This window comes from Mytilus californianus, unplaced genomic scaffold (genome assembly GCF_021869535.1).
Source record: "Mytilus californianus isolate M0D057914Y unplaced genomic scaffold, xbMytCali1.0.p SCAF_6, whole genome shotgun sequence".
Lineage (NCBI taxonomy): Eukaryota > Metazoa > Mollusca > Bivalvia > Mytilida > Mytilidae > Mytilus > Mytilus californianus.
Window position 1 is genome coordinate 31,478,280 of NW_026262712.1, and position 27,976 is coordinate 31,506,255.

The window sequence follows — 27,976 nt, forward strand, 5'->3', positions numbered from 1 at the left end:
ACATGTTATATAATATACAGGAAAGACTTCACCATATTAAATCTTAAATAAACAATTTACATTGTCAAGAATTCCAAGGCCATCTGTATTATCAGTTTATGGAAAGAATAAGATACTATTGACAAGTATTTTGTGACAACAGGGTATGTCTTTTCCATGTCATGTGCTAGATTAAAGACTTGGGACTAAACCTGATAAAATATAATTGCATTGTACATGTTGCACAATGTAATATCCTTATTGGCATTTTGCCATACAACCAGTGAGTTGATTTTGATTCAGGAAAGATATAATGATTATTTTCATGTTCCAATAATGATAATAAAACATACATATCAAAATATGTCAAGTTCATAGTACATGTGCATGTATACATTGAATCTTGGTTATTATGTAACAAGCATCCACTCAATTGTTCTTCAATTTTCCTCACATATATCAGTGTATATACATTTCTTTACTTACATTATACATGTACATGTATATTTGATAAAATGTAATTAAATGATTATAATGACAGGGCTCACGCTACCATGTGACAAAGTCGCTTTCCCATCCGTCACTTCGCTTTGCCCAACCGTCAAAAGCGAAATCTAGTCGCCCTGTTGATCACGATACTCGCTTTCACATGTTCAGAACTTTGCTTTCGTCATCGGCAATATTCAATTTTTACCAAGTCGATGAAACAGCAATTTTTCATTTAAAAGTAAAGAAATTCAAGGACATAAGCAATTAATTTTCTTCAGAAAAGAGGTTAAAGCATTGATTTTAAAGTTGGTTGCATGTTATTTCATAAAGAAAATTTTTTATCACTTCTGGTACTTGTTACTCGAGAGTGTACATCAAATCATTCTACCTTTCGGCAAAATAAGTTTGGTTTCTTCATTAGAATGTGATGAAATTTTACTGAAGTAAATTTGTTATCCATGTATTGCATTAAAAATTAAACGTCATATTCCTTTTCCAAATAGCGTGTCAAACATCGTTTATTTTTGTAAATTTATTTCGTCCGCCATTGAAATATTGTATGAACTACTGATGGAAGTTGGAACCAGACCAGCTACGACCGAATTCCGGATTCTCACGATAATGACTTCGGACGCATGAATGGCACAGCTGACAGAAGAATATTGATCCCAAAAGGAAAAATTACGCATTCCACACGCATTAATATACTTTTGGTTTGATCTACTTGATAAATGTATATATTTCAATGTATATGCATTGTTTCAATTTATCAATTAAAATTGCTCAACTCTGGGACTATTATACTATGTCCATTAGCTTAACTTATACATCTTTTTAATGAGAAACACTGAATTTCATTAACATGATAACAGAGTACATTTTTAATTGAATTTTAATTGAAATAACAACTTTCTTTTCATTTTTGATATAAAAAAAAATCTTTTTTATTATCATGATTATTGCTAGATATTTAATTGTTTTTTTCCGACAAGAGGACTAATATGATTGTGCAACTAGATATGATAAAATTAAACAACTTTGAATTTGAACTGTTACTTTTATTTTAAACCCAGGGACAAATTGAACGATATAAAAAAACTAGAGGCTCTAAAGAGCCTGTGTCGCTCACCTTGGTCTATGTGCATATTAAACAAAGGACACAGATGGATTCATGACAAAATTGTGTTTTGGTGATGGTGATGTGTTTGTAGATCTTACTTTACTGAATATTCTTGCTCCTTACTATTATTTCTATCTATAATGAACTTGGCCCGGTAGTTACAGTGGAAAATACTTTTAAAAATTTACAAAAATTTACAAAATTTATGAAAATTGTAAAAAATTGACTATAAAGGGCAATAACTCCTTAAGGGGTCAATTGACAATTTTGGTCATGTTGCCTTATTTGTAGATCTTACTTTGCTGAACATTATTGCTGTTTACAGTTTATCTCTATCTATAATAATATTCAAGATAATAACCAAAAACGGCAAAATTTCCTTAAAATTACCAATTCAGGGGCAGCAACCCAACAACGGGTTGCCTGATTGGTCTGAAAATTTCAGGGCAGATAGATCTTGACCTAATGAACAATTTTGTACTCATCAGATTTGCTCTAAATGCTTTGGTTTCAGAGATATGAGCCAAAAACTGCATTTTACCCTATGTACTATTTTTTAGCCATGTCGGCCATCTTGGTTCGTGGGCAGGGTCATTGGACACATTTTTTAAACTAGATACCCTAATGATGATTGTGGACAAGTTTGGTTAAATTTGTCTTAGTAGTTTCAGAGGAGAAGATTTTTGTAAAAGATTACAAAAATTTACGAAAAATGGTTAAAAATTGACTGTAAAGGGCAATAACTCCTTAAGGGGTCAACTGACCATTTTGGTCAAGTTGACTTATTTGTAGATCTTACTTTGCTGAACATTATTGCTGTTTACAGTTTACCTCTATCTATAATAATATTCAAGATAATAACCAAAAACTGCAAAATTTCCTTAAAATTACCAATTCAGGGGCAGCAACCCAACAACGGGTTGTCCGATTCATCTGAAAAATTCAGGGCAGATAGATCTTGACCTGATAAACAATTTTACCCCATGTCAGATTTGCTCTTCATGCTTTGGTTTCAGAGATATAAGCCAAAATCTACATTTTACCCCTATGTTCTATTTTTAGCCATGGCGGCCATCTTGGCTGGTTGGCCGGGTCACCGGACACATTTTTTAAACTAGATACCCCAATAATGATTGTGGCCAAGTTTGGTCAAATTTGGCCCTGTAGTTTCAGAGGAGAAGATTTTTGTAAAAGTTTACGGACGACGGACGCAAAGTGATGAGAAAAGCTCACTTGACCTTTCAGGTCAGGTGAGCTAAAAATACATATAGCCCTTTGTATTATAGTAAAAACCAAACATTGTAGCGCCATGAGCGAATGAGCACTACTCTTTCAAATCTCACCACTTCTCCCTCTCGGTTTCAAAAAGAGAAGTCACTTCTCCCTATGATTCTGAAGTAGTGTGAGCCCTGAATGAATTTGATAACCTAACTTTATAAATAAAATCTTAGGCATTTCATGCATTTGGGTGTACATTGTAAACAAATGTGTGTATGCTTATTATTATTATTATTATTATTACAGTGTATATATAGTCCCAAGTCAGGAGCCTGTAATTCAGTGGTTGTTGTTTGTTGCTGTATATCATATTTGTTTTTAGTTCATTATTTTGTCATGTTTGTACACATGATAAATCAGGCTGTTAGTCTTTTTGTTTGAAATGTTTTACATTTGTTGTTTCAGGGCATTTATCAGTCAGGGGTACTACTTAAACAAGTGATTTCATTATCACCTATTTCAGTGATTTTTTAAATTCAGTTATCACCTATTTAAGTGATTTTGGTGTTTCCTTTGATCTTCAAATGCTAATTTCAGTGATTTTCCATATTTTCACAAACTTTTCTATAATTTTCCTATATAGATCAATTATCCCTTTATCTTTGGATATCAATTTCACTAGTGCGCTTGGCCAGTAAGTTTGTGCGCTAAAGCTTTTAAAAGTACCCTTGGGAATTGTTCTGTAATCAAATATTCATTAACTACTCTTACTTTCAGACAAAGGTCAACAATATTAGATAACCTGATTGGTTTTCTTTATAGTTAGAATGATTTATTTCAAGGTTATGTCCTGATCTACAAATTATTCCAGTTTTTGCATATTTAAATAAACTGTAAAAACTGACAGGCTTATCAAGCAAAAGACAATTTCTGCATGTACATAGTTGTCTTTTCAATGGAATTCTTGTCTTTTTACCAATAAAAAAATCAAGCTTGTGGGGAAAATATCAAAAAAATGTTATAAACACTTATTGAAGTGATTACATTTTAACTTCTCAAATTACTTGTTTCAGTGATTTTAAAAAGTCTGTGCGAAAATTTTTAATATTTCACAGCCAAAATCACTCAAAGAAGTGATTCTGAAATCACTTGTTTAAGTAGTACCCCTGACTGTTTATAGCTGACTATGCAGTATGGGTTTTACTCATTGTTGAAGGCCATGTGGTGACCTATTGTTGTTACTTTCTGTGTCATTTTGTCTCTTGTGAAGAGTTGCCTCATTGGCAATCATACCACATCTTCTTATTTTTATATTTATTAACATGATTATGTCATAATGAAAAATAATTATTTAATTATTCATAAATTAACTGTATAAATTAAATTTCTTTTCTGCCCATGTAAATACTGAAAGACCATTTATATACATTGTACCTACTCGCCACAGGCACTTGTCTCTGAAAAAAATCCTATACCTTACTGTAACACAAGGTACTTTACTCGCATTTTTGAAAAATTCACCCGGTCGCGGAATTACTCATATAACATACTTAAACTCTGACATTAGAAATACACACACCTACAGTGAAGACAAAGCAAGAAACCAGTCAGTCATACTTATTCCTACATTGTCATGATTGTCCAATAATATAGAAATCAAAGGGGGACTATTTTTCTGAGAATCATAAACTTGTGTAGTGCAGAAAATGGTTAAGTTTGGTTAAACATGTTAAAAGCAGAGATGAATAATGTGTAAATTATCAACAGTCATGCTTCAAATTGGTGTACTCTTCCACCAATAATCAGTCTGGGACATTAGCATAATAAGCCACTTGTTCAATCCAACTGACTTATAAATTTTTACGGGGACTTATTATTCTGACATTTTTTTTCTTACTTGAAAGACTACAATCATGACAATGGTAAATGTTCCTTAAAGAAATCTGAAAGGTTTGGGTTTTTTTTCAATGATCTTAAATAAGCACAAAATAAGATTTAAACCAAGCCTATGAACTACATGCACAATGTACAACATGTACAAACTAAACTTCTAAGTCGATAACCCATTGCCAGTGATCACTAAAATGTGGAGAAACAATTAACTTTCCCATTGCGAGAGATTCTGGTTAATTTTTACTAAAAGATACATTGTAATACCTTTCAAAATCCTTTATCAACAAAAAATAACAAACTACATGAACTAACTGAATGTCTAGAAAAAACAAACCAGAATAAATTGAACTAAATTTTTCCATTTTCAATTGCATTTGAAAATGTGTTGAATCATGTGAATAGAAAAAAAGAAAAATAACAAAAATACCAAACTCCAAGGAAATTCAAAATGGAAAATCCTTTATGCAAAAAATGGAAGTTCTAAATAAAATTAAATTATTTCCCTCTATTTAGCATGTTTTTACTTCAATTAATAGTAAAAACCACCTTGATAATTTGAATCCACCAGTATTGACCACTTGAGTATTGTTTATGTAAAGGGGGGGGGGTACACTGGTAACCTTGTCATTGTATGTTCATACTGATCAATAATGAGCATCTACCTTGACCTTCTAATCTCCTTCCAAACAATGATTTATATTCTCTGCACATGGCAACAGAGTACAATAAATGGCTTGTGAATACATAAAGCAAAAGTTCATTCATTAAATACATGTACTAAGGAAAATGAAAGTAAAACTAATCCATTATTTTGAACTGAAAAGCAATGAAAAGTATCTGAATGACAAAGTAAACAACATCCAATATTCTATGCAAAGATATAGATTTGAAAACATTGTCCAAACTGTAAATATCTGATATATGTTTAAAGGGTGTTAACTAGATTAGTATACAATTTGGAGAACAGGAAATTTCATACTTCCTTGTTTAAGGAGGTACTTTAAATTATGTCAATAAACTTTAACAGTAATCTATTCTGAAAGTCATAACAGTATACACAATAAAGAAAGAAACGATTGTGAATCAAACTTAAAATGTTTAAAAGCCATTAAATTGTCGCTCCATGGATGTAATTTCTATTTAAGTCAATAAAATTATCAATGACAACAGAACCAGTTTGTAAGACATGTAAAGAAGAGGATTTATAAACCTTCATTGAAGTTGGATCTAACTTTTTTGATACAGATACGTTTTTCAAATCATGTGTTGGTATGAAAATACGCTTTAATGTTACTTCATTGTTCAGATTACCTTTACTTTGTCTCTAGAAAAGAACTGTGCGAATCCATATCTTCCAGCCATGTTTTCATTTAGCTACGCATGCGGAACCGGAAGCTGAAGTGATGCTGAGGGTAAACTTCTTTGTATCAAAAAGTACGCTGAAAAATTCAAAATATAGTATTTGAAAGATTGGGAATTTACTGAAATGTAAAAAAGTGCACCTTTAATGAAAATAGAAAAAAATCAAATCCAAAAATAGTATTATATAAAGAATGAAAACAGCATTGCTCTTTTTCATTTGTAGCACAGTTTAGACCATTGTTTATTTTACTTTTTTATCAAATGTTTTCGGTCATTAGATTTTCCATCTAGAGTCTGTTCGGAAAAAATAATTTCGGACGTTATCTATAAAAAGTGTGAAATGGCGGGTGCTGCAAACGTGGGAGATAAGCTTTACAATTTAATATTGGAACTGCACAGAAAAAAAGCTGTAAAGTTTGGAAATTTTACTCTGAAAAGTGGAATCCAGTCACCTGTGTATTTTGATCTACGCGTCATTGTGTCATACCCAAAATTAATGGTATTGATCTGGCATTGACACACATTCAAGGACTTGTGTTAGAGAGAAATAACTTATTTACCTGTTTATACACAATGTCATGTTCAGTATGTCTGCATTTTGAACTAATTTAGATCGATCTGGTTATTAAAGCTGAATCTGGTCACCCAATGTCATATCCCTTTAATATTACTAAACGAACTTTCAGTTTCTAACTCCTAGACGACTTTCAAATCCATGCACTTTCCCATACATTTCCTATGTTGCAATGCTTGTGTTATTAAGTCACAGAATGAATGTCATTTACGCCTATTGACCTTGGGTCAACCGGTGTAATTTGTACCTAAAAACAACTTCGAGATTTAAAACATTGCAAGCTACACAACCTGCCATGTGGATTTTGCTTTTTCCACTTGCCCACCGTGGGCAGAAGTATGTTGTCCATGTATTTGCCCACGCCCAATGTCCATCGTGGGCTTGTTGCCCACTCCATCGCATGGACATTAGTCCACGCAGTCCTGTTGACGTCTGTGGGAACAATATCGGACGCTTAATTATTAATGGCTATTAATTTTATGATTTTATATCTATGATAAAAGTTAACGCTACAATTACATTGAAGGCAAAATCATTCATACACCAATAAGTATAGTTGGAGGAAGGGCATGTTATGATAAACAGTCAAGGATATAACTCTTATAGGGTTATTAAAGAAAATATCTTGCATGTGTTATTACAGATACTTTCATGAGTTGTCTACTCTTTACTTTTTAAATTTTCTAAATCTGTAGTAACATATGTTTGTTATTTGTGAAATACATAGCCTTGATAACTAATTTTCATATTAAATTAATACATTTTTCATCAACCATGGTAAATCAATAAGATAATACTTTTAAGGGATTAACTTAGCTGTAATAACAAGGCTTTGTTATTAAAGGCATGTAACTTATTATATGAGACACTTGGGAATTACTGGGAATCTTGCGCAGCACATCATTACATGCTCTGTTCATTATTTCTTACAATAAATTAAAATACATTGTGATTAAGCATGATGTATGTCTGAGCAAAGGCTTTGAAGTGGTGTAAAGAAGCTGTAATAACACCCTTTAGTTATTACAGGCATATTTTTTCTGTAATAACATAGGTGTACTATGCATGATTGGCAAACTATGAACTGTTATATTTTTCTATAGTTTAGTATACATAAAGACAATAATAATATCAATAGAACTTGTATACATTTTAACAAAACAAATAATGTAAAATGATGTATATATTGGCCCTTTGAAATATGTAATATACATATGTTATCACAGTTCTTTGATTTTTTAGTCCACAATAACAGATGTATGTTATTTTTCTCTGATAACCCTATAGACAGTCAGGGGTACTACTTGTACAAGTAAATTTTATTTACTTGAAAAAGTAATTATAATATACTTATATAAGTAAATTTTTAGGATACTTATACAAGTGTGTTTTATTTACTTGTATAAGTAAATTAATTTTTGGCCTAGTTATACCTAAGTGTTTCCAAACGCAGGAGATCAGCTTGCTCCTCTATATTTGGCTCTATTTCACTGTCACTATCACTGTTGATTACTGTGCTACCTCCAATCGTGAAGTTGTAATCTACTGTGTAGTCATAAATCATAGGATGTTCTTTCCAATATTTATCTAGTCTTCGTTCGAATGTTTTAACGTTTTTGGCAGTTACAATTGTCTCAGGAAAACTGTTCCAGACTTCCACTACTCTGTTGGTAAAATAGTACTTTCTAACATCCAGCCTACTCCTGTTCTTTACTAACATTCAGATTTTTTTACTTATACAAGTAAAAAAGTCATCCTATCTTCTTTTCTTGAATTCTTAGAAACTTCTTTGCTCTAACAGAATTTTGAATTGTCTGTCCTTTCTTTGCAGATGTCTTTACTATTCATTTAAGTGTAATTTCATGGACAATGAAATTCTCATTTGTCTGTTATCTTTAGAACACTGCTCATTTACAAGCCCCCACGGAGCAATTTTTGAAGGCCTTGCGCAAATACTTAAGATCTTTGCTCAATCAGTTTCTTTGTTGAATTAATGAGATGAAACATTGAACTCTTATCAAAAATTATGAGCTAACCTGAGAAAAATTGTTAAAGACATGATTTTACATCTCAAAGCTTGAGAATTTTTGTGGGATTGTAAAAAAAAATTACTTATACAAGTAATTTTTTTAGAAAATAAAGGGGAGATTATTCAAACAATATAAATAACTTGTATAAGTATATTGTATTTACTTCTTCAAGTAAATAAAGATTACTTGTTCAAGTGGTACCCCTGACTGATAGACATGATGGAGTTATATCCTTGACTGATAAACATGATAAACATAACTTAATTTAATTTTATACTAAAAATAGGATTCTTTATTATAATTTTATTATAACAATAGGAAGTTGAGATACCCATGCCAAAACATAGCTCGTTTGTTTATTCATTGGTCAAACATCGTAAAAGGTTTTATTTCTGTGTCATTTGGTCTCTTGTGAAGAGTTGTCTCATTGCCAATTATACCACATCATTTTGTCGAGCCTGCCACTTTTGTCGCAAAAGCGAGACATAGCTATCCTACATTCCGTCAGCGTTGTCGGCGGCGTCCACAAGTATTCACTCTGTGGTTAAAGTTTTTGAAATTTTAATAACTTTCTTAAACTATCCTGCATTTCAACCAAACTTGGACAGAAGCTTGTTTATCATGTTTATGATCATAAGATAGTATCCAGAAGTAAATTTTGTAAAAAAAAAATCCTGTTTTTCCGTATTTTACTCATAAATGGACTTAGTTTTTCTGTCAGTTAACCATGTTAACATTACATTCACTCTGTGGTTAAACTTTTTCTTAAACTATCCTAGATTTGTAGGATTTGGACAGAAGCTTGTTTATACATGTTATCATACGATAGTATTCAGAAGAAAATTTTGTAAAAAAAAAATCCTGTTTATCCGTATTTTACTCATATACCATGTATACATGATATATGGACTTAGTTTTTCTGCCAATTAACATAACATTCACTCTGTGGTTTAAGTTTTTCAAATTTTGATAACTTTCTTAAACTATCCTGGATTTGTACCACACTTGGACAGAAGCTTGTTTATGATCAAAAGCTAGTATCTAGAAGGAAATTTTGTAAAAATTTATTTCCTGTTTTTCCGTATATTACTTATTAATGGACTTAGTTTTATTCTAGTGAACATTATGTACAGTCTGCAGTTAAAGTTTTTAAAACATTAATTAGATTCATAAACCTTCTTGGATTTTTACCAAACTTGAACAGAACTTCTTACAATCAAAAGATAGTATCTAGAGGAAAATTTTTAATAATTTTTTCCCCATTTTTGTTGAGCCTGCGAATAACAGCAAAAGTAGGCGAGACACTGGGTTCCGCGGAAACCTTACAAATTTTTTATATTTAAAGCTTCTTACTGACCCCTATTACACATGTAATGGAAATAGATCGATTCACTTCCGCCCACTTGTATTCTAGTGGACAAATGCCCACTGCAACGTGTGGGCACACATGGACAGGGAGTGCCCACTCAATGGCCACGCTCACGGTGGATCCATGGAAATAGCAAAATCCATGTGAGCTGTAGTGTACATGTAGACAAGCAGTTCAACATTCTTTTGCAATAAATTTTCAATTTCATATCTGTTTACTATTACGATTTTAACTCTTTGTCCTAAGGTATAATCTATATTATGTCATGTATGTATATATTATGTATGTAAAGCATGTATAGTGATTGTGGCAATGGCCTAAAAATATCGTGACCATGATTTTTTTTTTGAATTATACACACAAAATTTGTCATTTTCAGAGTTTGCACTTTTCACCACGGATACAATCAAAATCAGATCTATATGTGATCACTGACTAATCATGCTAATTGATGACAGCTATGTAAACCATACAGTATCCAAATGTGTATGGACTTTTGAATTTTTTTGTTCATCTCGTGTGCCATGTGTGCTGCAGCTTTAAAAATTGTGATCGAAGTGGATACATTATCACTTGCCAAATGGTTATTGAGATGTCATGAGAAATACGGTGGATTCATTTATTTTCGTGGGTACCAATTTTCGTGGATTGAGGAAAACTTACACTTTCATGGATATTAAATTCGTGATTTTGCCAAAGTTGGCATACAAGCCAATGGAAAATTTGTAATTGGTTGAACATTTAAATTCATGGTTCACCTGTACCAACGAAAATTGGTTATGTTGGTATCCAACGAAAATTAATGAATCCACAGTAAAGTTGTGTTGCTTAGGGAGCTACCATTTGATTTTTATGGGGGGGGGGGGGGGGGGGCTAGGATGAAATTTGAAAAAAAAGGCAGGACAGGAGTTTTGAGTAAAAAAAATAGGCAGGATGAGCAACTTGAAAAAAAAAAAAGTCAGGATGACAATTTATGTAAAAAAAGTCAGGATAAACTAATGAAAAAAAGGCAGGACCGAATAGAGTGAAAAATAAAAAGGCAGGACAGAGATTACAACTAAAAAAAATGCAGGACAAAATTTTTCATCCTAGCCCCCCATAAAAATCAAATGGTAGCTCCCTTACATGTGTAGTTGTGCCAAGGTTGCCAACTTGTGAAGGTATATTCTAAATCAAGATACAGACAAACACCTGAGGTCAATCTTAAATTAGACAATTCAACCTTATTTTTTTTCCTTACATTCATTTGACATTGAAAAACAACGAGTGTTACATCTTTCTTCGAATTCCCAGAAAGGAGCCAATTCAAGCATGCTGGTTATTTACAAGAAAGTCAATTCATAATCATTAGACATGTTAGACATTTTAGTGTAAATAGGGATCAATATATTGTATTCATTTTTGTAATATCAACACTTGATTAAATCATCCAATACTTAAACATGTTAAATTTTGTTTCATGTAGTACATGTTGAAAAATTATCTAAACATTCATGACATCTGTAATTCTATAAGTGAACCAACACCTGAAGTTGTGATTGTGCAGTAGGATAAAAACAAGTGGATACAGCTAGGTATTCTCAGTTGTCTCAAAATAAATAAGAATATGGGACAAGAAACATGAGAAAGACGACAACACTCAATTTTTACCCAATGGAACTCATTTAATTTGTCGACATATTTCGCCAGCAAGAGTGGCGTTTTCAGGACAAGTATACACATGAAATAAGACTGTTAAGTACAAATTTTGCGGTTAACCTGAAGTAACGTTACAATACAGTCATGACAGTGTTCCTGAGCTTGATCGTTTTCACAGGACCGTCTGCCCACCCTTTCCCCAACTGACGCCCTGTGCCCTTTTTAAGACGCCATCCCTTTTTAGCAAGTCCATGCCTTTATTGTATTATTTTTGATGAAAATACTGTAGTTCTACCTGTCTTCATGTTTCTGACAAGTTTATGTCCCTCAGCTAATAAACATTTATAGCAGGTGTTTTAAGTTGTGATTACAGGTAATCCGCTTATCACCATCAGATGGGTCACTAATCTGTTAATTCATAAATCTCATACATGTCATAATTGACCGTTATTTTTCCAGTAAAATTGGTCATTCGGCATTGCAATTTCAATATTTCTCAAACGACCACAATTTGCAGATCGCTTATACACATATTTTCATCACATTTTAAATAACTTTTAACAAAATCTGTTGACAATTTCGATTAAAAAGATAAAAACTTTATTCAAAACGTTCAAAAAAATAATCCCCTAAACTTGTGATTGAAGTGGAAATTTTTGTACAAATACTCAATTATCAGGGATAACTGTTTGATAAGCATGATAAGGTAAGGGATTCCCTGTTGAGTCAAATCAGAAAAAGTGCTTTGGACTGGGAATACATCTGACCATGAATTCATGTTTTATAAATTATTCTTTAAATCACCAGGGAAAACCAAGAATCAGAAAATTTCCTGGAGTTTCACATGTTTCATAGAAAATAATGATGTCATCATAATAAAAGCAAAAAAGGTCAAAACCAGAGTTGCCTAAAGTAGTTGCAACTGAAGTTTTAAGGTGATATAGGGACTGCCACTACATGCAAGTAAACCTGTCAGCCTTACCAGTTTTTCTAGAACTTTTTAATTGACAGAACCAACAGGCTTTTATTTTTGAGAATTTTTTAGTTCAGCAGCTTCATCAGAGTTCTCTGAATCTTTATTCCTGGTGGTCCTTGCAGAAAATCTGCTGGTCCTCACTATCAGAATATCACTTCTATAGCAAAATACCCAAAATTGTGTGTGTCCTTTGCAAAATTTTGGTGGTCAAACTGTTAAAACCTTCAGACCACCACTTTTCAAGAACTCTGCCAATAAGTTTTACATCTGAAACATGTATACCCTTAAGGTTAATCCAGAAAAAAACGCTTTGGACGCATGCAATTTATAACGTGTTGTTTTCATTTTTTACAGGTTACTTGTAATAATTTTACTAATTTAATTTTCATATTTGATGTAATAAAATTAATTTGATTTTATTTGACAGAAAATAGTTGCAGAGCTGATGTGGGATTTGGTGGAGAAAGATAACTGTCATTTTGAATCTATTTGTGGTGTGCCATACACAGCGTTACCGATAGCAACAGTAAGTTAAGTTTGAAGGTTTCGTGCCTCATTTGTGTCTTTAATTATTATAAAACATGAAAAATGTCGTTTGAAATGCTGTTATGTATGTTAGGGATGCTCCATATACATGGTATAGTGAATTATCTATACTTACCATGAAAACTATTTTATTCAAAATTAAATAAGTTGTGCAATCTCTGATATAAAAAAAAATAATGTTGAACTGCAAATATGGACAAAAAAAGATAAACCTATTTAACTTTAACTCAATTCAAAATATTGCTGAAATGTGTTCTATTAAATTTAAAGGTTTACTTTTAAGTTCCCATTCCAAAACAAAATGAAGGCGCCTTTAACCTTCAGTGTTCACAAGCACTTTGATAATTCATATTAAATCTATCTTGTAATATAAACTTGTATTAAATAAAAAAAAGAAGCATGACTTGCATTCTTTTATATTTTACTTAGGTTTTGTCAGTAGATCATAATTATCCCATGTTGATCAGACGTAAAGAGGCAAAGGATTATGGGACAAAAAAGATGATTGAAGGTCATTACAAACCAGGAGAAGTTTGTCTCATTGTTGAAGATGTGGTAACAAGTGGAACATCAGTACTAGAAACTGTTCAGGTATGGCAGCAATTCTACATTAATTAAGAAGAGAATGGAAGGACTTTTTTTGGGACATCAGGATTAGGCCTTATTTTTGTAGGAACTTAGGATTTACACCTATGGGCACTAGGGAATTAACGATTTGTTTTTCAGGATCTTTTTTGGGGATTTTTCCCAAATTTGATATTTAGCCTTTATTTTTAATGGAATTTGGGATGACACTCACTCCTACAGTCAAAGATATAACTCTATAGGGTTATTACAGAAAATAACTTGTGTGTGTTATTACAGATACTTTCATGAGTTGTCTACTCTTTATTCCTTAAATTTTCTAAATCTGTAATAACATATGTTTGTTATTTGTAAAATTATTTCATTTATAGTGGGCTCTAGGGAACTCTTGCGACTTTGCGCAGAAACTAAATGCATAGCCTTGATAACTAATTTTTTAATTAAATTAATTCATTTTTTATTAACCATGGTAAATCAATGAGACGAGGCTATTAAGGGATAAACTTAGCTGTGATAACAAGGCTAGGTTATTAAAGGAATGTAACTTATTATATAAGACACTTGGGAATTACTGAGAAACTTGCGCAGAACCTCATTACATGCTCTGGTCATTATTTCTTACAATAAATTAAAATACATTGTAATTAATCATGATGTATGTCTGAGCAAATGCTTTGAAGTGATATAGAGAAGCTGTGATAACACCCTTTAGTTATTACAGGCATATTTTTTCTGTAATAACATATAGGTGTACTATGCAAAATTGGCAAACTATGAACTGTTATATCTTTCAATAGTTAAGTATACATATAGACAAAAGTAATATCATTAGATCTTTTATACATTTTAACTAAACTAATGATGTATATTGTCCCTTTGAAACATGTAACATACATATGTTATCACAGTTCTTTGATTTTTTAGTCCACAATAACAAATGTATGTTATTTTTCTGTAATAACCCTATAGAGTTATATCCCTGACTGTCCTACCCCCTCTTACAGTCAGGGGTGCTACTTAAACAAGTGATTTCATCATCACTTATTTCAGTGATTTGATAAATTCAGTTATCACCTATTTAAGTGATTTTAGTGTTTTCTTTGATCTTCAAATGCTAATTTCATTGATTTTCCATATTTTCACAATCTTTTCTATAATTTTCCTACATAAATCAATTATCCTTTTTTCTTTGTATATTAATTTCACCAGTGCGCTTGGGCAGTAAGTTAGTGCGCTAAAGCTTTTAAAAGTACCCTTGGGAATTTTTCTGTAATCAAAAATTCATTAACTATTCTTACTATCAGACAAAGATCAACAATATTAGGTAACCTGATTGGTTTTCTTTAGAGTTAGAATGATCTACTTCAAGGTTATGACCTGATCTACAAACTATTCCAGTTTTTGCATATTTTAAAAAATCTGTAAAAGTGTCAGGCTTATCAAGCAAAAGACAGTTTCTGCATGTACATAGTTGTTTTTTCAATGGAATTGTTGTCTTTTTACCAATAAAAAAATCAAGCTTGTGGGAAAAATATCAAGAAAATGTTATAAACACTTATTAAAGTGATTACATTTTAACTTCTAAAATTACTTGTTTCAGTGATTTAAAAAAGTCTGTGTGAAAATTTTTAATATTTCACAGCCAAAATCACTCGAGGAAGTGATTCTGAAATCACTTGTTTAAGTAGTACCCCTGACTGTCTTAGAAATTTAAATCATGAATTTGTGAAAATATTTTTTATTTAATTCTAATTTTTATTTTTTGGATCTTTCTTTAAGTTGTCTTCCCTTTATTAACAGAAGTATGCAAATGATTACGACGTACAATTTGTACATGTGAAATTCTTCAAAACCTAAACTTGTTAGGAATTCTTGGTAGAATTATGGTACAGAAACTTTCAATATGTTTTCAGACATTAGAAGATGTTAATATCAAAGTTACAGATGCTGTGGTTCTGATGGACAGAGAACAAGGGGCAAAGACGGCTCTGAAAAATAAAGGTATCAATGTACATAGGTGAGTAACACATGTAACACAAAATGTTATTCTAGAGGTTAAAATTGTGGAGATCTGAGGTTTCTGGTATTTTAATTTTGGATATATTTGAAATGGAAATGTGAGGACCCTCTGTAATAAATCAGATTTCCTAAGTGACGATTAAAGAAGAGAATGACAATTTGTGCCAGAGATACCAGTCAGGGGTGCTACTTAAACAAGTGATTTCATCATCACTTATTTCAGTGATTTGATAAATTCAGTTATCACCTATTTAAGTGATTTTAGTGTTTTCTTTGATCTTCAAATGCTAATTTCATTGATTTTCCATATTTTCACAATCTTTTCTATAATTTTCCTACATAAATCAATTATCCCTTTTTCTTTGTATATTAATTTCACCAGTGCGCTTGGGCAGTAAGTTAGTGCGCTAAAGCTTTTAAAAGTACCCTTGGGAATTTTTCTGTAATCAAAAATTCATTAACTATTCTTACTATCAGACAAAGATCAACAATATTAGGTAACCTGATTGGTTTTCTTTAGAGTTAGAATGATCTACTTCAAGGTTATGACCTGATCTACAAACTATTCCAGTTTTTGCATATTTTAAAAAAACTGTAAAAGTGTCAGGCTTATCAAGCAAAAGACAGTTTCTGCATGTACATAGTTGTTTTTTCAATGGAATTGTTGTCTTTTTACCAATAAAAAAATCAAGCTTGTGGGAAAAATATCAAGAAAATGTTATAAACACTTATTAAAGTGATTACATTTTAACTTCTAAAATTACTTGTTTCAGTGATTTAAAAAAGTCTGTGTGAAAATTTTTAATATTTCACAGCCAAAATCACTCGAGGAAGTGATTCTGAAATCACTTGTTTAAGTAGTACCCCTGACTGGATACCAAAAATATTCATGCGACTTTTATTGAAAGAAAAATTTGAAAGCACTCATTTGATTTTAAGGTATCAGAAAATATTTAACCTTTTGTTTATTGGAAACATTGTGTATATGATTTGCAATTGGGGAAACAAATATCATATCTCAATATCACTGCTAACCAAACTTAATCCATGGAATTTTAGATGAATGCCCTCATACTTTTAAAAATGATATGGTAGACAATTTAAAAATGGATTTTTCTCTGCACATAAACATGATAAAGTCTGAAATTTTTTTGTCTACTTTTCTAGACTCAGGTTTAAGCCTTGACATAATATTTAAATACATGTCATTCATTGATGACCAATGTTGATCTATAGATGACCTTTTGGAAGTTTTGTATTTTCAGGTAGCTGTCTCATTGAGGTATTCTACAATTCTCCATTTTAATGATTTACTGAATGAATTCTTTAGACATGTTTGAATATATTTACCATTAGGACGTTCCTCAAAGTATTTTTTTCGTTTATATGATAAAATACAAGTTTCACACACAACTTCAATCATATATTTTGAATTGTGTTTTGTTAATTATGATAACAATGATACTGTTGATATTTTTCAGTGTTTGCACATTAAGTCAAGTACTGGATGTCTTAAGCTCAGCAGGTAAATTGGACCAGGATACAGTCAGCAAAACAAAAGAGTTCATACAACAAAACAGATTTGATGTCCCAAAGGGTAGTGATTCAAGTCAGAAAAAGGTTTGTAAGTGCAAAGAGAAAAAAAAATCTAATCTCACTTGTTATTCTTGAAGAAGTTTTTGGTATGAGGGAAGAAAGCTAATGACACCAAATATTCTGACTTCCATATGTTAGAATTAACTTCCATGGAGCTACCATTTGATTTTTATGGGGGGGGGGGGGGGGGAGGGGGCTAGGATGAAAAATTTTGTCCTGCCTTTTTTTTAGTTGTAATCTCTGTCCTGCCTTTTTATTTTTCACTCTGGTTGGTCCTGCCTTTTTTTTTATTACCGTATTTTCCAGATTAAAAAGCGCACCCCTAAATAAGGCGCACGGCCTTTTTTGGGGGTGGTCTTGTTTTTTTCCTTACATAAAACGCACCTGCATATAAAGCGCACCCTGAAGAAAACGTACATGCATTCTACTGACCTTAGCGTAATGAATGTTCACTCCTTCTTGTAACTCACTCCGTAACATGTTTCATTTTTATTTTCAGATTGTTGAGAAAGTTGAAAGACATTTTGTATATATTTATTTGTTTCATATTAAAATAAATAAATGTTAATAAAATTATTATAATTTTCTTATTGTTTTAATCATGCCAGATTCATTAGTTGTTTTTTGTCAACAATGGCCATGTGTTGACAGCTTGGGTGTCCATTGAACCTTGTTGTTTTGATTAAAATTAGTTCGGTGTTGATTGCTCATTTATTGTTTGAATTGGAATCAAGGATTTTAATTAATCTTGAAAAGGTATTCATTAAAAGTTACCCAAGCCATAAAACTGCCATTGTTTACCTTGATTATGACCTACTTAATTACCTGTACCCACGTGTGAAAACTGTTCACCCATAAGTCAGGAAAAAAAATTATTAAATTAAATCTAAAGAATTTTATTGTTGTTTATAAAATAAAAATTTAAGTTTTATAAGTAACAAACATTTTTCTATTTAAACTTGGTTGAAAACTACAACAAAACCATTCAGTTTCTGCAAGTCATTGTCTATTTTTAACTGAAAGTGAGATGGGCCACGGAAAGGGGAATTCAAATAAGACGGCAATATATAAATGTCTTAGCATATTGAATTATGAAAATTAATATTCATTTTTTTTATTTCTTACACCAATATGTGGCTACAATATTTCATAAAGATATTTCATTTTGAAACAATAAAACAATAAGCATTAATCCTCAATAGTATAACCTGTATGGTACCTCTTTTCAAACACACTTATCTTTCTTTGTTTATGAAACACTTTAAAGGGTTCATTTCAGTACATGGTTATCACCATCGTCATTAAAAGAGACTTGAAATATTGGAAAGAAACACAATCACTACCTTTATTATTTCTAAAGAAGATTTTATTTAAAAACACATTATAACAACAAACAATTACATATTTATTGTAAATACACAATTAATATCCTGTATGGTACCTCTTTCAAACACGGTTATCTTTCTTTGTTTATGTAATAAACACATGGTTATCAACTTCGTAAGCCAACAATGAAATAAAGAACAAATGATAAAGTATATATATTTTTATTCATAACAAAATATGCCACATGAACAATTTATCAAGTCACTGCAAGCACTTGACAATCTGACGGTTTCCATAAAAAAAAAATCCAGATACATATTTTTTTTTCACGCTTGCCCTGAAACTGAAAAAAATACATACACAAAGCGCACCTGAGTATAACACGCAGGGACAATGACAGAGAAAAAAACCTGCGGCTTATTTAACGAATTTAACGGTAGTTTATCCTGACTTTTTTTACATAAATTGTCATCCTGCCTTTTTTTTGCCAAGTTGCTCATCTTGCCTATTTTTTTTTAACTCAAAACTCCTGTCCTGCCTTTTGTTTTCAAATTTCATCCTAGCCCCCCCACCCCTAAAAATCAAATGGTAGCTCCCTTATAGAAGTTTAAGCTCTCACTGCCACTTGGAAAAGTATGAATCAGCTGATATTTATCTATACTTTCTCAGTAGCATGTATCCACCTGTGAGACACCTTTAGGAAAAAGTTTGATTGACTTTACATGACTTACTTAGTAATAGTTGAAGAAAACAATTATTTTGAGTATTAACATATTGACAAGTATGATCTATAAATATTGATAAATGAAAAATATATAATTGTTATTAAAATTATTGTTATTTTTTAAGGTTGAATGTTCAAAATAAAATTTTCTTTTTCAGAAATCCCAGACATACAATGAGAGAGCATCTACCTGTACCCATCCTTTGGTACAACAACTTTACAAAATCATGCACCTGAAGAAATCCAACCTAGCTTTGTCTGTTGATCTGCAGAACTCACAGCAAATATTACAGGTACAACTAACAGTGTAACACATCTGTATGTACTGCTTCTAATGGACTGTTGAATGAAAATAAGGAGATGTGGTATGATTATCAATGAGGCAACTATCCACCAGACCCCAAATGAACTGAATGTAAGCAACTACACTTCACCATACGACTTTCAGCAATGAAAATAACCCATACTGTTTAGTCAGCTGTAAAAGACCCTGACATGACAAGATATGTGAAACAATTGAAAGGAGAAAACCAACCTGATTTATAACAGAAAAATAAACAAAAACCAGATATGACTGATTGTTGGTATATCCTGTGCTCTTAATGTTGTACTGGCATTACTGATATTATATACATTTTGAATGTTGTTATTCAGTTCATAAATTATGTAATTGTGTGATCAGTGGAACCTAAGTGTTTTATACACAGCAATGTATATTATTGATTCTCAGCCTTGGCTCATATCATAACCTGTAATGGATTTCAATTTGACTTTACACAAATGTGCTACACTATTAGAAGATGTGTAGGTTAACCTTCAGTTGTTTTTAACTTTCTGCATCATTGTCGGTGTTTGGTTGCTCTCTTATTTACTGATACTCCAGATCTCCTGATAAAAATGATAACTGAATCACTTAGCTTGTCTCATAAAGAAGGTAATTGAATTTAACATATATGTATGGAGAGATTCATAAGAGATGGGACATCATTTTGTGTGCTTACTAACAGCACATTGATTGAAAAATTATTCAAGAATTGACCGAACTGGGGATTAAAGTTTGTGTTACACTTTAGTAAAACAAATATTTGTGTTGAGGTATTTTTATTAGGGCTGTTCCATTATTTATCACATATAATTTCATTGGACCCAGGAAAGGCACTTCAAAATCTCATATATTGTAACTCGAAGACTTTTTCGTTTGTGAAAATGTATGAGAAAGTTTGAAATTGTCTCTAGGTTGATACCATATTTTCAAATTGCTTTTCCCTGGGTACCATGTGTGTTATAATAAAACTGCCATAAGAGAAAAAAACAATTGACCTAAAGATATAAAAATCAATATTTCAGACAGTTGACAAGTTAGGCCCTCATGTTTGTATAGTGAAGACACATGTAGATATCATAGAAGATTTTTCACCACAGTTCACAACATCACTCAGAGATTTAGCAGCTAAACATAACTTTTTAATATTTGAAGACAGGTATGTTTATCTGTACTTTGTAAATAAAGAATTTAAACCAGTGTATTTTTGAGACAACATGAAGTAGTCAGCTGAACATTCCATGAACCAATCTTAAAATGCATCTTAATAATATGGTTTAAGAAGCAGCAGACATGCACCATCTGCTGTTTCGGCTATCGGATGAAATATGTTGAATCTAGTCGTTCAATTTTATTTGATGGATGGTTTCAGCATGCATTAGGTATGTGGGTGCGAACAAATTTTGTTCTGTTGAATTTCTTCATTATTAGATAAGTTATGATGAGAGGATATTATTTAACTGAAGTGTTGAGTGTTCTCTTCATGTGTTGTTTGTGTTTTATATTCCCAATAAGGCTTCGGCATTGTTGCGGGTAACAAATGATTTTTGCACTTGCTCAAGTACAAAAATTTAGATATTTCTACATTTTTTCTGATTTAACTAACAAATTCGGACAGAATTGACCATTTATGAATGTTTACATTAGTACTATTTTTCGCAGATAAAATCGTTTTTAAAAAAACCTAGCTTTAACAGTGTGTCCTGTAAATATCATTTTTGTACCTTTTCGCATGGAGTGGCTCAAATGATATTGAATATGGAAGAATTATTAGAATGACGTTGAAATTGTTGTCATCATTATGAAAATCTATGTTTAAGGATTTTTTTATATTCCGAGTCACAATTTTCCCTGACGAGACTATTCTACCAATTATTTTATGATAGTCTTTACAATAGATTAATGCTGTAACTCTGATAGTGTACCTTTAAAATCAACCGTGATTCTTAATGACCTTACTTTACCTTCAGAAAAAAGAAATATTTTTTTAATTGCAGAAAATTTGGCGACATTGGAAAAACAGTAAAAAGTCAGTATGAAGGAGGCATATACAAAATATCCTCTTGGGCCGATATTGTCAATGCTCATCCTGTGCCTGGGGACGGGGTAATAAAAGGTTTAAAAGAGGTTAGTATAACTTATTTGTGAGGTCTCTCATTCACAAAAATGTGTGTGAAATGTGCTAGCTGGAATTAATACGGATCTGTCTAAGTAACTTGTACAATTAAAAGCATAAGTGTTGGGTCATTACACACTTGTCTATTATTAAAAACATTATATAGAAATGAGAAGATGTGGTATGAGTGCCAATTGAGACAACTCTCCATCCAAGTCACAATGTGTAAAAAGTAAACAATTATAGGTCAAAGTACAGCCTTCAACACAGAGCCTTGCCTCACACTGAACAGCTATACAACTGTGTTGATATCTAGATGACATTTGATATTTTGTCTCATTGGGTTGTGTGTTCAAATCAAAGACTTGAAAATGGTATTTACTGCTTCTTCACTAACATGGCTTAGCACACAGAATAGGATTATAAACAACTTGAATTAGTTTTTGCTATGTACACAATGAAGTTTGCCTTGAAATGGACTTCAATTTTGTTTTCATCCTTTGAAAATTGTTTTTTTTTGTAAAAAAAATCAAGAATAAAAAGGAGTAGGTTTGACGAGGCTCCTATTTCTAAATAAATTTCATTTTATGATTTATTGACCGATAAATCATAGGTAAACTAATAAATAGGTAGGAAATAAATCTTTTTGTTGAAAATCTATATACAAGTGTTCTTTTCATGACATCACAAATAGCACACATTTTGATTTTCCATGAATTTTTTTTTTTAAACTGGTAAATTTCAATTTATTTATTTTTTAATGGAAACAGCACATCAGTTGACAAAAATTCTTTTTTAGCATAATGTTTGTTATAACATTTTATATATCTGACTTGAATATTGATTTTGTCGAAGCTAGTTCTTGTTGTTTCATTGGCTTAAATTTGGTTGAAATCTAGATAGATTTTGTAAAATTTCACCAAAATCTTTTTGGCTTTTTTGGGTTGTAAATGTTAATGCTTTATCAGAAAACGTTCTAATTTACTTTTTTATGAGTCTTTTCATCAACCTGAAACAATGGACTTTTAATATATGGGGCCAAATATAGCACTTACTGAACCTACTGCATTGTGTTTTTCTTCTTTAATCATGTTACCAACAAGAATGTTGATTCAATATTTGTATCAGTTGATTTTTAATTAACAATTAATAAAAAATTGCCGTTCAAAAATAAAACTCCAGTGAAAATTAAATTTAATAACACCATCTTCTTAATATTGCAGGCTTCTACAGGAACAAATAAAGGTTGTTTATTAGTTGCAGAAATGAGTTCAGCAGGAAGTCTTGCCAAGAATGATTACACAAAAGGTAAAAATAGCCTTTAAAATTTGTTCACAAGTTATTTTATGTTGTAAGTTTGTATAAAATGGAGAAAAACGATAAAGATTTGATCTATTTCTGACATCTTCAAGAGTGGTTCATAGTGGTTTCTAGTACAGTAGACTCCGGCAAATCGGATACTCAAAATGTCAGCTAAAAATATCCGATTACCCGATATATTCAATTAGACGATGAATGTATATTCATTGAATATTCTGCTATAATGAGTAGATATAATCCGGAGATGTTACTAACCCTGACAATTGCTAAATATGTGAAAGGGCTGGAGGATTGATGGAGTGATTTTTATCAGTTACATCACCACGATGTTTGTGTAAAAAATTATCAGCTGATTATGTAATGATTAAATTTGTTTGCAGTTTTTAAATCCTTAATTTATTAAAATAAATCAAATGTCCTGAAATATTTATGTGAATTATTATCTACCATCCATAGTTTGTCTTTATTTGTTTCCCCAAGGGTGACTGGGAAATAGAAGTATGGTCACCATTGGTCTTCCTCCGACCGGCGGTAAAACCCTCGTCAAAGTGGGGTGTCCATTTGGCTGTGCGGGATGTACAAATTTGCAGCCACGACCCGTCAGAATGGGGACGTTAAATCCGATGCCTTGTGTAAAGAGAGTGCCACGCTCTTTGCACGTTAAGAACCCTTGCAACAACTCTTTGAGGGGTCCATAGGTGACCTGTTGCAAGGCTAAATTTCTGTCCCTATCCAATATACCCTCATTATCCGTGGCAGTCTAAATTTCTCCGACCTTAATCCCTTAATCTATTACAGAACCTACCTATTGTATTTATTGTGAACTTGTTCTCGTCCTGAATATGCATGAAATATTTGCCACTGGACGTAAAGCAACCAACAATCAATCAATTAATCTTTATTTGTTTTGTAAGCAAATTAATATCCATTATTTACATTATCACACAGGTAAACTAATTTGGCTATAAATAGATCTAAGCATGTCTGTGTAGAATCTCCAAACTAAAATCGTATTTGTTATAATTTTATTTCTTTAAATAATCAAATTTAAATTTATGAAAATAATCATGATTGATAAAATATTATTGCATAAAGTTTACGTTTTCTGAAGACTATTTATATTTAGGTCATAGTTCTAGAGGCTTCCTCACAAATGTGTAAACATCCAAAATGGCGTCCATGACATGTGGTTACTTTTGCACATGTGAAAAAAATATATCTGACAAAAGTCAGATTTCTCTTGTCAAAAGGGATTTATATTTATATTGCAATAAATTAGTCAGAAGGAGGTACATTCAGTTTAGATTATATTTCTGATTCTGTGAACATTCAGAGTTTAATCAAAATTCTCCAAACATCAACATCAACTGAGTCTTGCATATTTTATAAATAAATTCAAACCATTTGAAGTAAAAGGGCATCTAATTCACATGACAAAGGAAGACAATGATTAAAGACAACAATTTATTAAGAAATAGTTCCTTTTATTTAGTAAAAACAAAATCTTCTTGTTTGCAAGATTGTAAATTCGTAACTTCCGGGTCCATTTCCTGTCAGAAAAACATTGAAAATATCCGATTGTGCATGGTTCTGAACAAAATGACCTGAATATTCTTATCCGATTTGCCGATATATTCTTATATCCGATATTCGATTACACGATAAAATTAACATTAAACATATAGGGAAGGGTTTGGTGTTTTGAAATAATATTACAATAGCCGATATATTCGTTTAGCCGATATCCGATTACGTGGAGTCTACTGTATTATAATCTGACAATAACTTAAAGAAGGGAGAACTTCTATTCAGCCATTAAGGTACACACTGAACTTCAGCATGGTTTGAGCACCTAACAAGTATCAACTTCTCAAACTTCCATTGGAAATTTATTTTCTACTTAGGATAGTGGTTGCATCATTTTTGTATATACCTTACAACAAAATTATTTTCATTTACCTGTGTATATTATTGTATTTGGCTTTTTGTTCAAGGTTGTTTTTTTTTTTTTTAAATTGTTTAACATCTCTCAGCAGTATACTACTGTTGCCTTTATTTATTCACCCCTTATTTTATTGATATTGTATTTACATTGTATCATAGGTCAAATTTATTCGTTCAGTGTATGTTCACTTGTGTTAATATGTCTTTTGATTGAGTTAAGCCATTTAAATTGATATTTTATAGTGTGTCTTTCTATGTTGTGATGTTACACTATTGTTTCAGATAAGGGTGAAGGTTGGTACTTATTAAAACGTTTAAACCTGCTGCATTTGTTTGCATCTGTCCTAAGTTAGGAATCTGATGTTCAGTAGTTGTCGTTTGTTTTGTGTGGTTCCTAATTGTTTCTCGTTCCTCGTTTTTTATATAAATTAGACTGTTGGTTTTCCCGTTTGAATAGTTTTACACTAGTCATTTTTGAGGCCTTTTATAGCTTGCTCTTCGATGTGAGCCAAGGCTCTGTGTTGAAGACCGTACATTGACCTATAATGGTTTACTTTTACAAATTGTGACTTGGATGGAGAGTTGTCTCATTAGCACTCATACCACATCTTCTAGTTTATATCTATATAAGATTGAACTGGATTTTATTGTTTATTTTTAAGTGCAGTGTATTTAAAAGGATCTATTTGATTGAATTGTAGGTGCAGTAAAGATGGCTGAAGACCACAAAGATTTTGTGATAGGATTTATTTGTCAGTCAAGATTAATAGATAATTACAACTTTGTACACATGACACCAGGTATTTTTTGTTGATTTTTGCACAGATATTTTGTGATAGAGAAATTTCAGGTATAATCTGTCAATGAAAAAATTCTTCAATTGGGCCATAAAAAAGGTTTGTGTTGAGGGTTTTTTGTCTGGCCATAATTTAGAATGCCAGCCCTAATGTTTTTATTACGATTTTTACAAAAACCTTTTTACCAACATAATATTTGTTGTAACTGCTTAGTTATTTTATTAAAATATTCAACAAAATTGATTTTAAGAAAAATGTGTAGAACAGCATAACTTTGTGCATCGGCAAAGTAGAAATGAAGATAGTTCCTGTTAAGGGCTATGTAAAATACTGAACCTGATTCGGCAAAAATAAGAAAATTTCTGAAATTGTGACCCAAATAAATTTGAACCAACAAATTCTAATCTTTTTAGGAAAGAAACCTGGAACACTTTTTTTTTGGCATATGGCAAAAAAAAAATTATATGTCTGTTTAAGATTACATCTTTAAAAAAAAAAAGGGTAGGTAGGTCGGTATTTCCATTTTTATGCACCCGCCGTAGCAGAGGGGGCATTAAGTTTTACCCTTGTCCGTCTGTACGTCCCAGAATTGGTTTCTGTACTCTAACTTTAGTTTGCCTCAACCAAATGTTATGAACCTTATGCAGAATGCTAATTACCACAAATAAATATTGAATTTTGGAGGCGTTACTTGTACTGTTCTAGAGTTATGCCCCTTTAGAAATGGAAAAATTGATGAATTTTTTGTTTCTGTTCCCTTATTTGTGTTTACGTCAACTAAATGATATGAAACTTATAAACAATGCTTATTACCACAAAACTCAAATCAAGTTCAAATTTGGGTAGTGTCACTTTTACAGTTTTTTTAGTTATGACCCTTTATAAAGTTATATGCAAGCGGGGGCATCATCTGTGTCCCATGGACACATTCCCCATTTATTTGTTTGGGTTTTACATAGAATAATATTTATATTTTATTTTTTCATTTTATTTTTTGCGACATGATTTTGAGTCATGTGGTCCGTCTTGCCATGGTCCGAGTTTACCTGTATTTTTAATGATTTGATTATTTCCCTTGGTTATTGGTTGGTAAAAAATGGCAGCAAAGTGTTTATTTCATCACACCAGTCGCAAAATTCTTAAAACAGGTGTCATATTCACGATTGTGAACAGTTAGATGTATCAGGCAATTGATTTATTTTATTTGCAACTCTAACTTCGCTTTTGACACGAGTTCAGTTAATTTTTCACTTTATGGTGGTAATAAAATGACTTAGGATCGGTGGCCTAAAAGATGTCTTTATGAAAATGTCAAATACTAAAATTGCAACCATTGTATCGTGCATCCTCTTCATAGGCCTCAAATAAGGACTAGATGATTTGAAAAATATTGTCCATATACATGATATAGAAATTTTGACAACAATTATTTCACTCTTTTTATCTGTCAGCTTATAGTATGTTGTTGTTGGTTGGATGAAAAGGGGGAGGGATGAAAGGTAAAAATTTACCACTGAAATACTATTTTATTTATTATTTTCAAATTATATTTCCAGGAGTCAAGTTATCAGAAGGTGGTGATTCCCTAGGACAACAATACAAAACACCTGAGGAAGTAATTTTGAAAAGAGGAGCAGACGTCATTATAGTAGGGAGTGGTATCCTAGCAACAGATGATCAAGTCCAAGCAGCCATACAGTATAAAGAAGCTGGATACAAGGCATATGAAGAATCATTGAAAAGCTAAAATCTTTTTCACTGTGTTAACGTTTGATTTGTGGCATTTTTTGGTGCATTTAGATCCATAACTATGGTGCTATCTATATTCAGGAATCAGGATGTTTAATTATTCACATCAGTTTATTGAAACTTGCCTCTTACTTGCATTTTTGAATTAAATTTTAATTATACAGTATGTAACCAGAAGTTGACTGTTGTGGCATTAAACATAAACAGAATTATAGGTTTTCCTTTTAGTTTATTTGCCAGTTAAACGCCATATGAACTTTGACTTCCGGGATCCATTGTTGTTA

General features: G+C 31.6%; 2 protein-coding genes across 6 annotated transcripts in view; one reads left to right on the forward strand and one right to left on the reverse strand.

The window, feature by feature from the left end:
- Nucleotides 1-6,103, reverse strand: part of LOC127704802 (MOB kinase activator 3B-like) — a 21,056-nt gene extending 14,953 nt beyond the window's left edge. For all 3 annotated transcript variants that reach the window (XM_052209023.1, XM_052209022.1, XM_052209021.1), the window contains exon 1: nucleotides 6,011-6,103. In XM_052209023.1, coding sequence (XP_052064983.1) covers nucleotides 6,011-6,061 — 51 coding nt within the window. In that variant the 5' untranslated portion in view covers nucleotides 6,062-6,103. The remainder of the gene's footprint in view (nucleotides 1-6,010) is intronic.
- Nucleotides 66-27,904, forward strand: LOC127704800 (uridine 5'-monophosphate synthase-like). 3 transcript variants are annotated; one of them, XM_052209019.1, is made up of 11 exons: nucleotides 66-143; nucleotides 13,076-13,174; nucleotides 13,624-13,785; nucleotides 15,693-15,796; nucleotides 17,280-17,418; nucleotides 19,603-19,737; nucleotides 20,792-20,925; nucleotides 21,764-21,893; nucleotides 23,106-23,190; nucleotides 25,848-25,946; nucleotides 27,500-27,904. In XM_052209019.1, the coding sequence occupies exons 2-11, from the start codon at nucleotides 13,094-13,096 to the stop codon at nucleotides 27,688-27,690; spliced, it is 1,260 nt and encodes a 419-aa protein (XP_052064979.1). In that variant the 5' UTR covers nucleotides 66-143; nucleotides 13,076-13,093; the 3' UTR covers nucleotides 27,691-27,904. The 3 variants fall into 3 exon arrangements, with proteins under 3 accessions (XP_052064979.1, XP_052064977.1, XP_052064978.1); XM_052209017.1 differs by lacking the exon at nucleotides 66-143 and adding an exon at nucleotides 6,390-6,560; XM_052209018.1 differs by lacking the exon at nucleotides 66-143 and adding an exon at nucleotides 6,519-6,646.
- The last annotated feature ends 72 nt before the right edge of the window (nucleotides 27,905-27,976 follow it).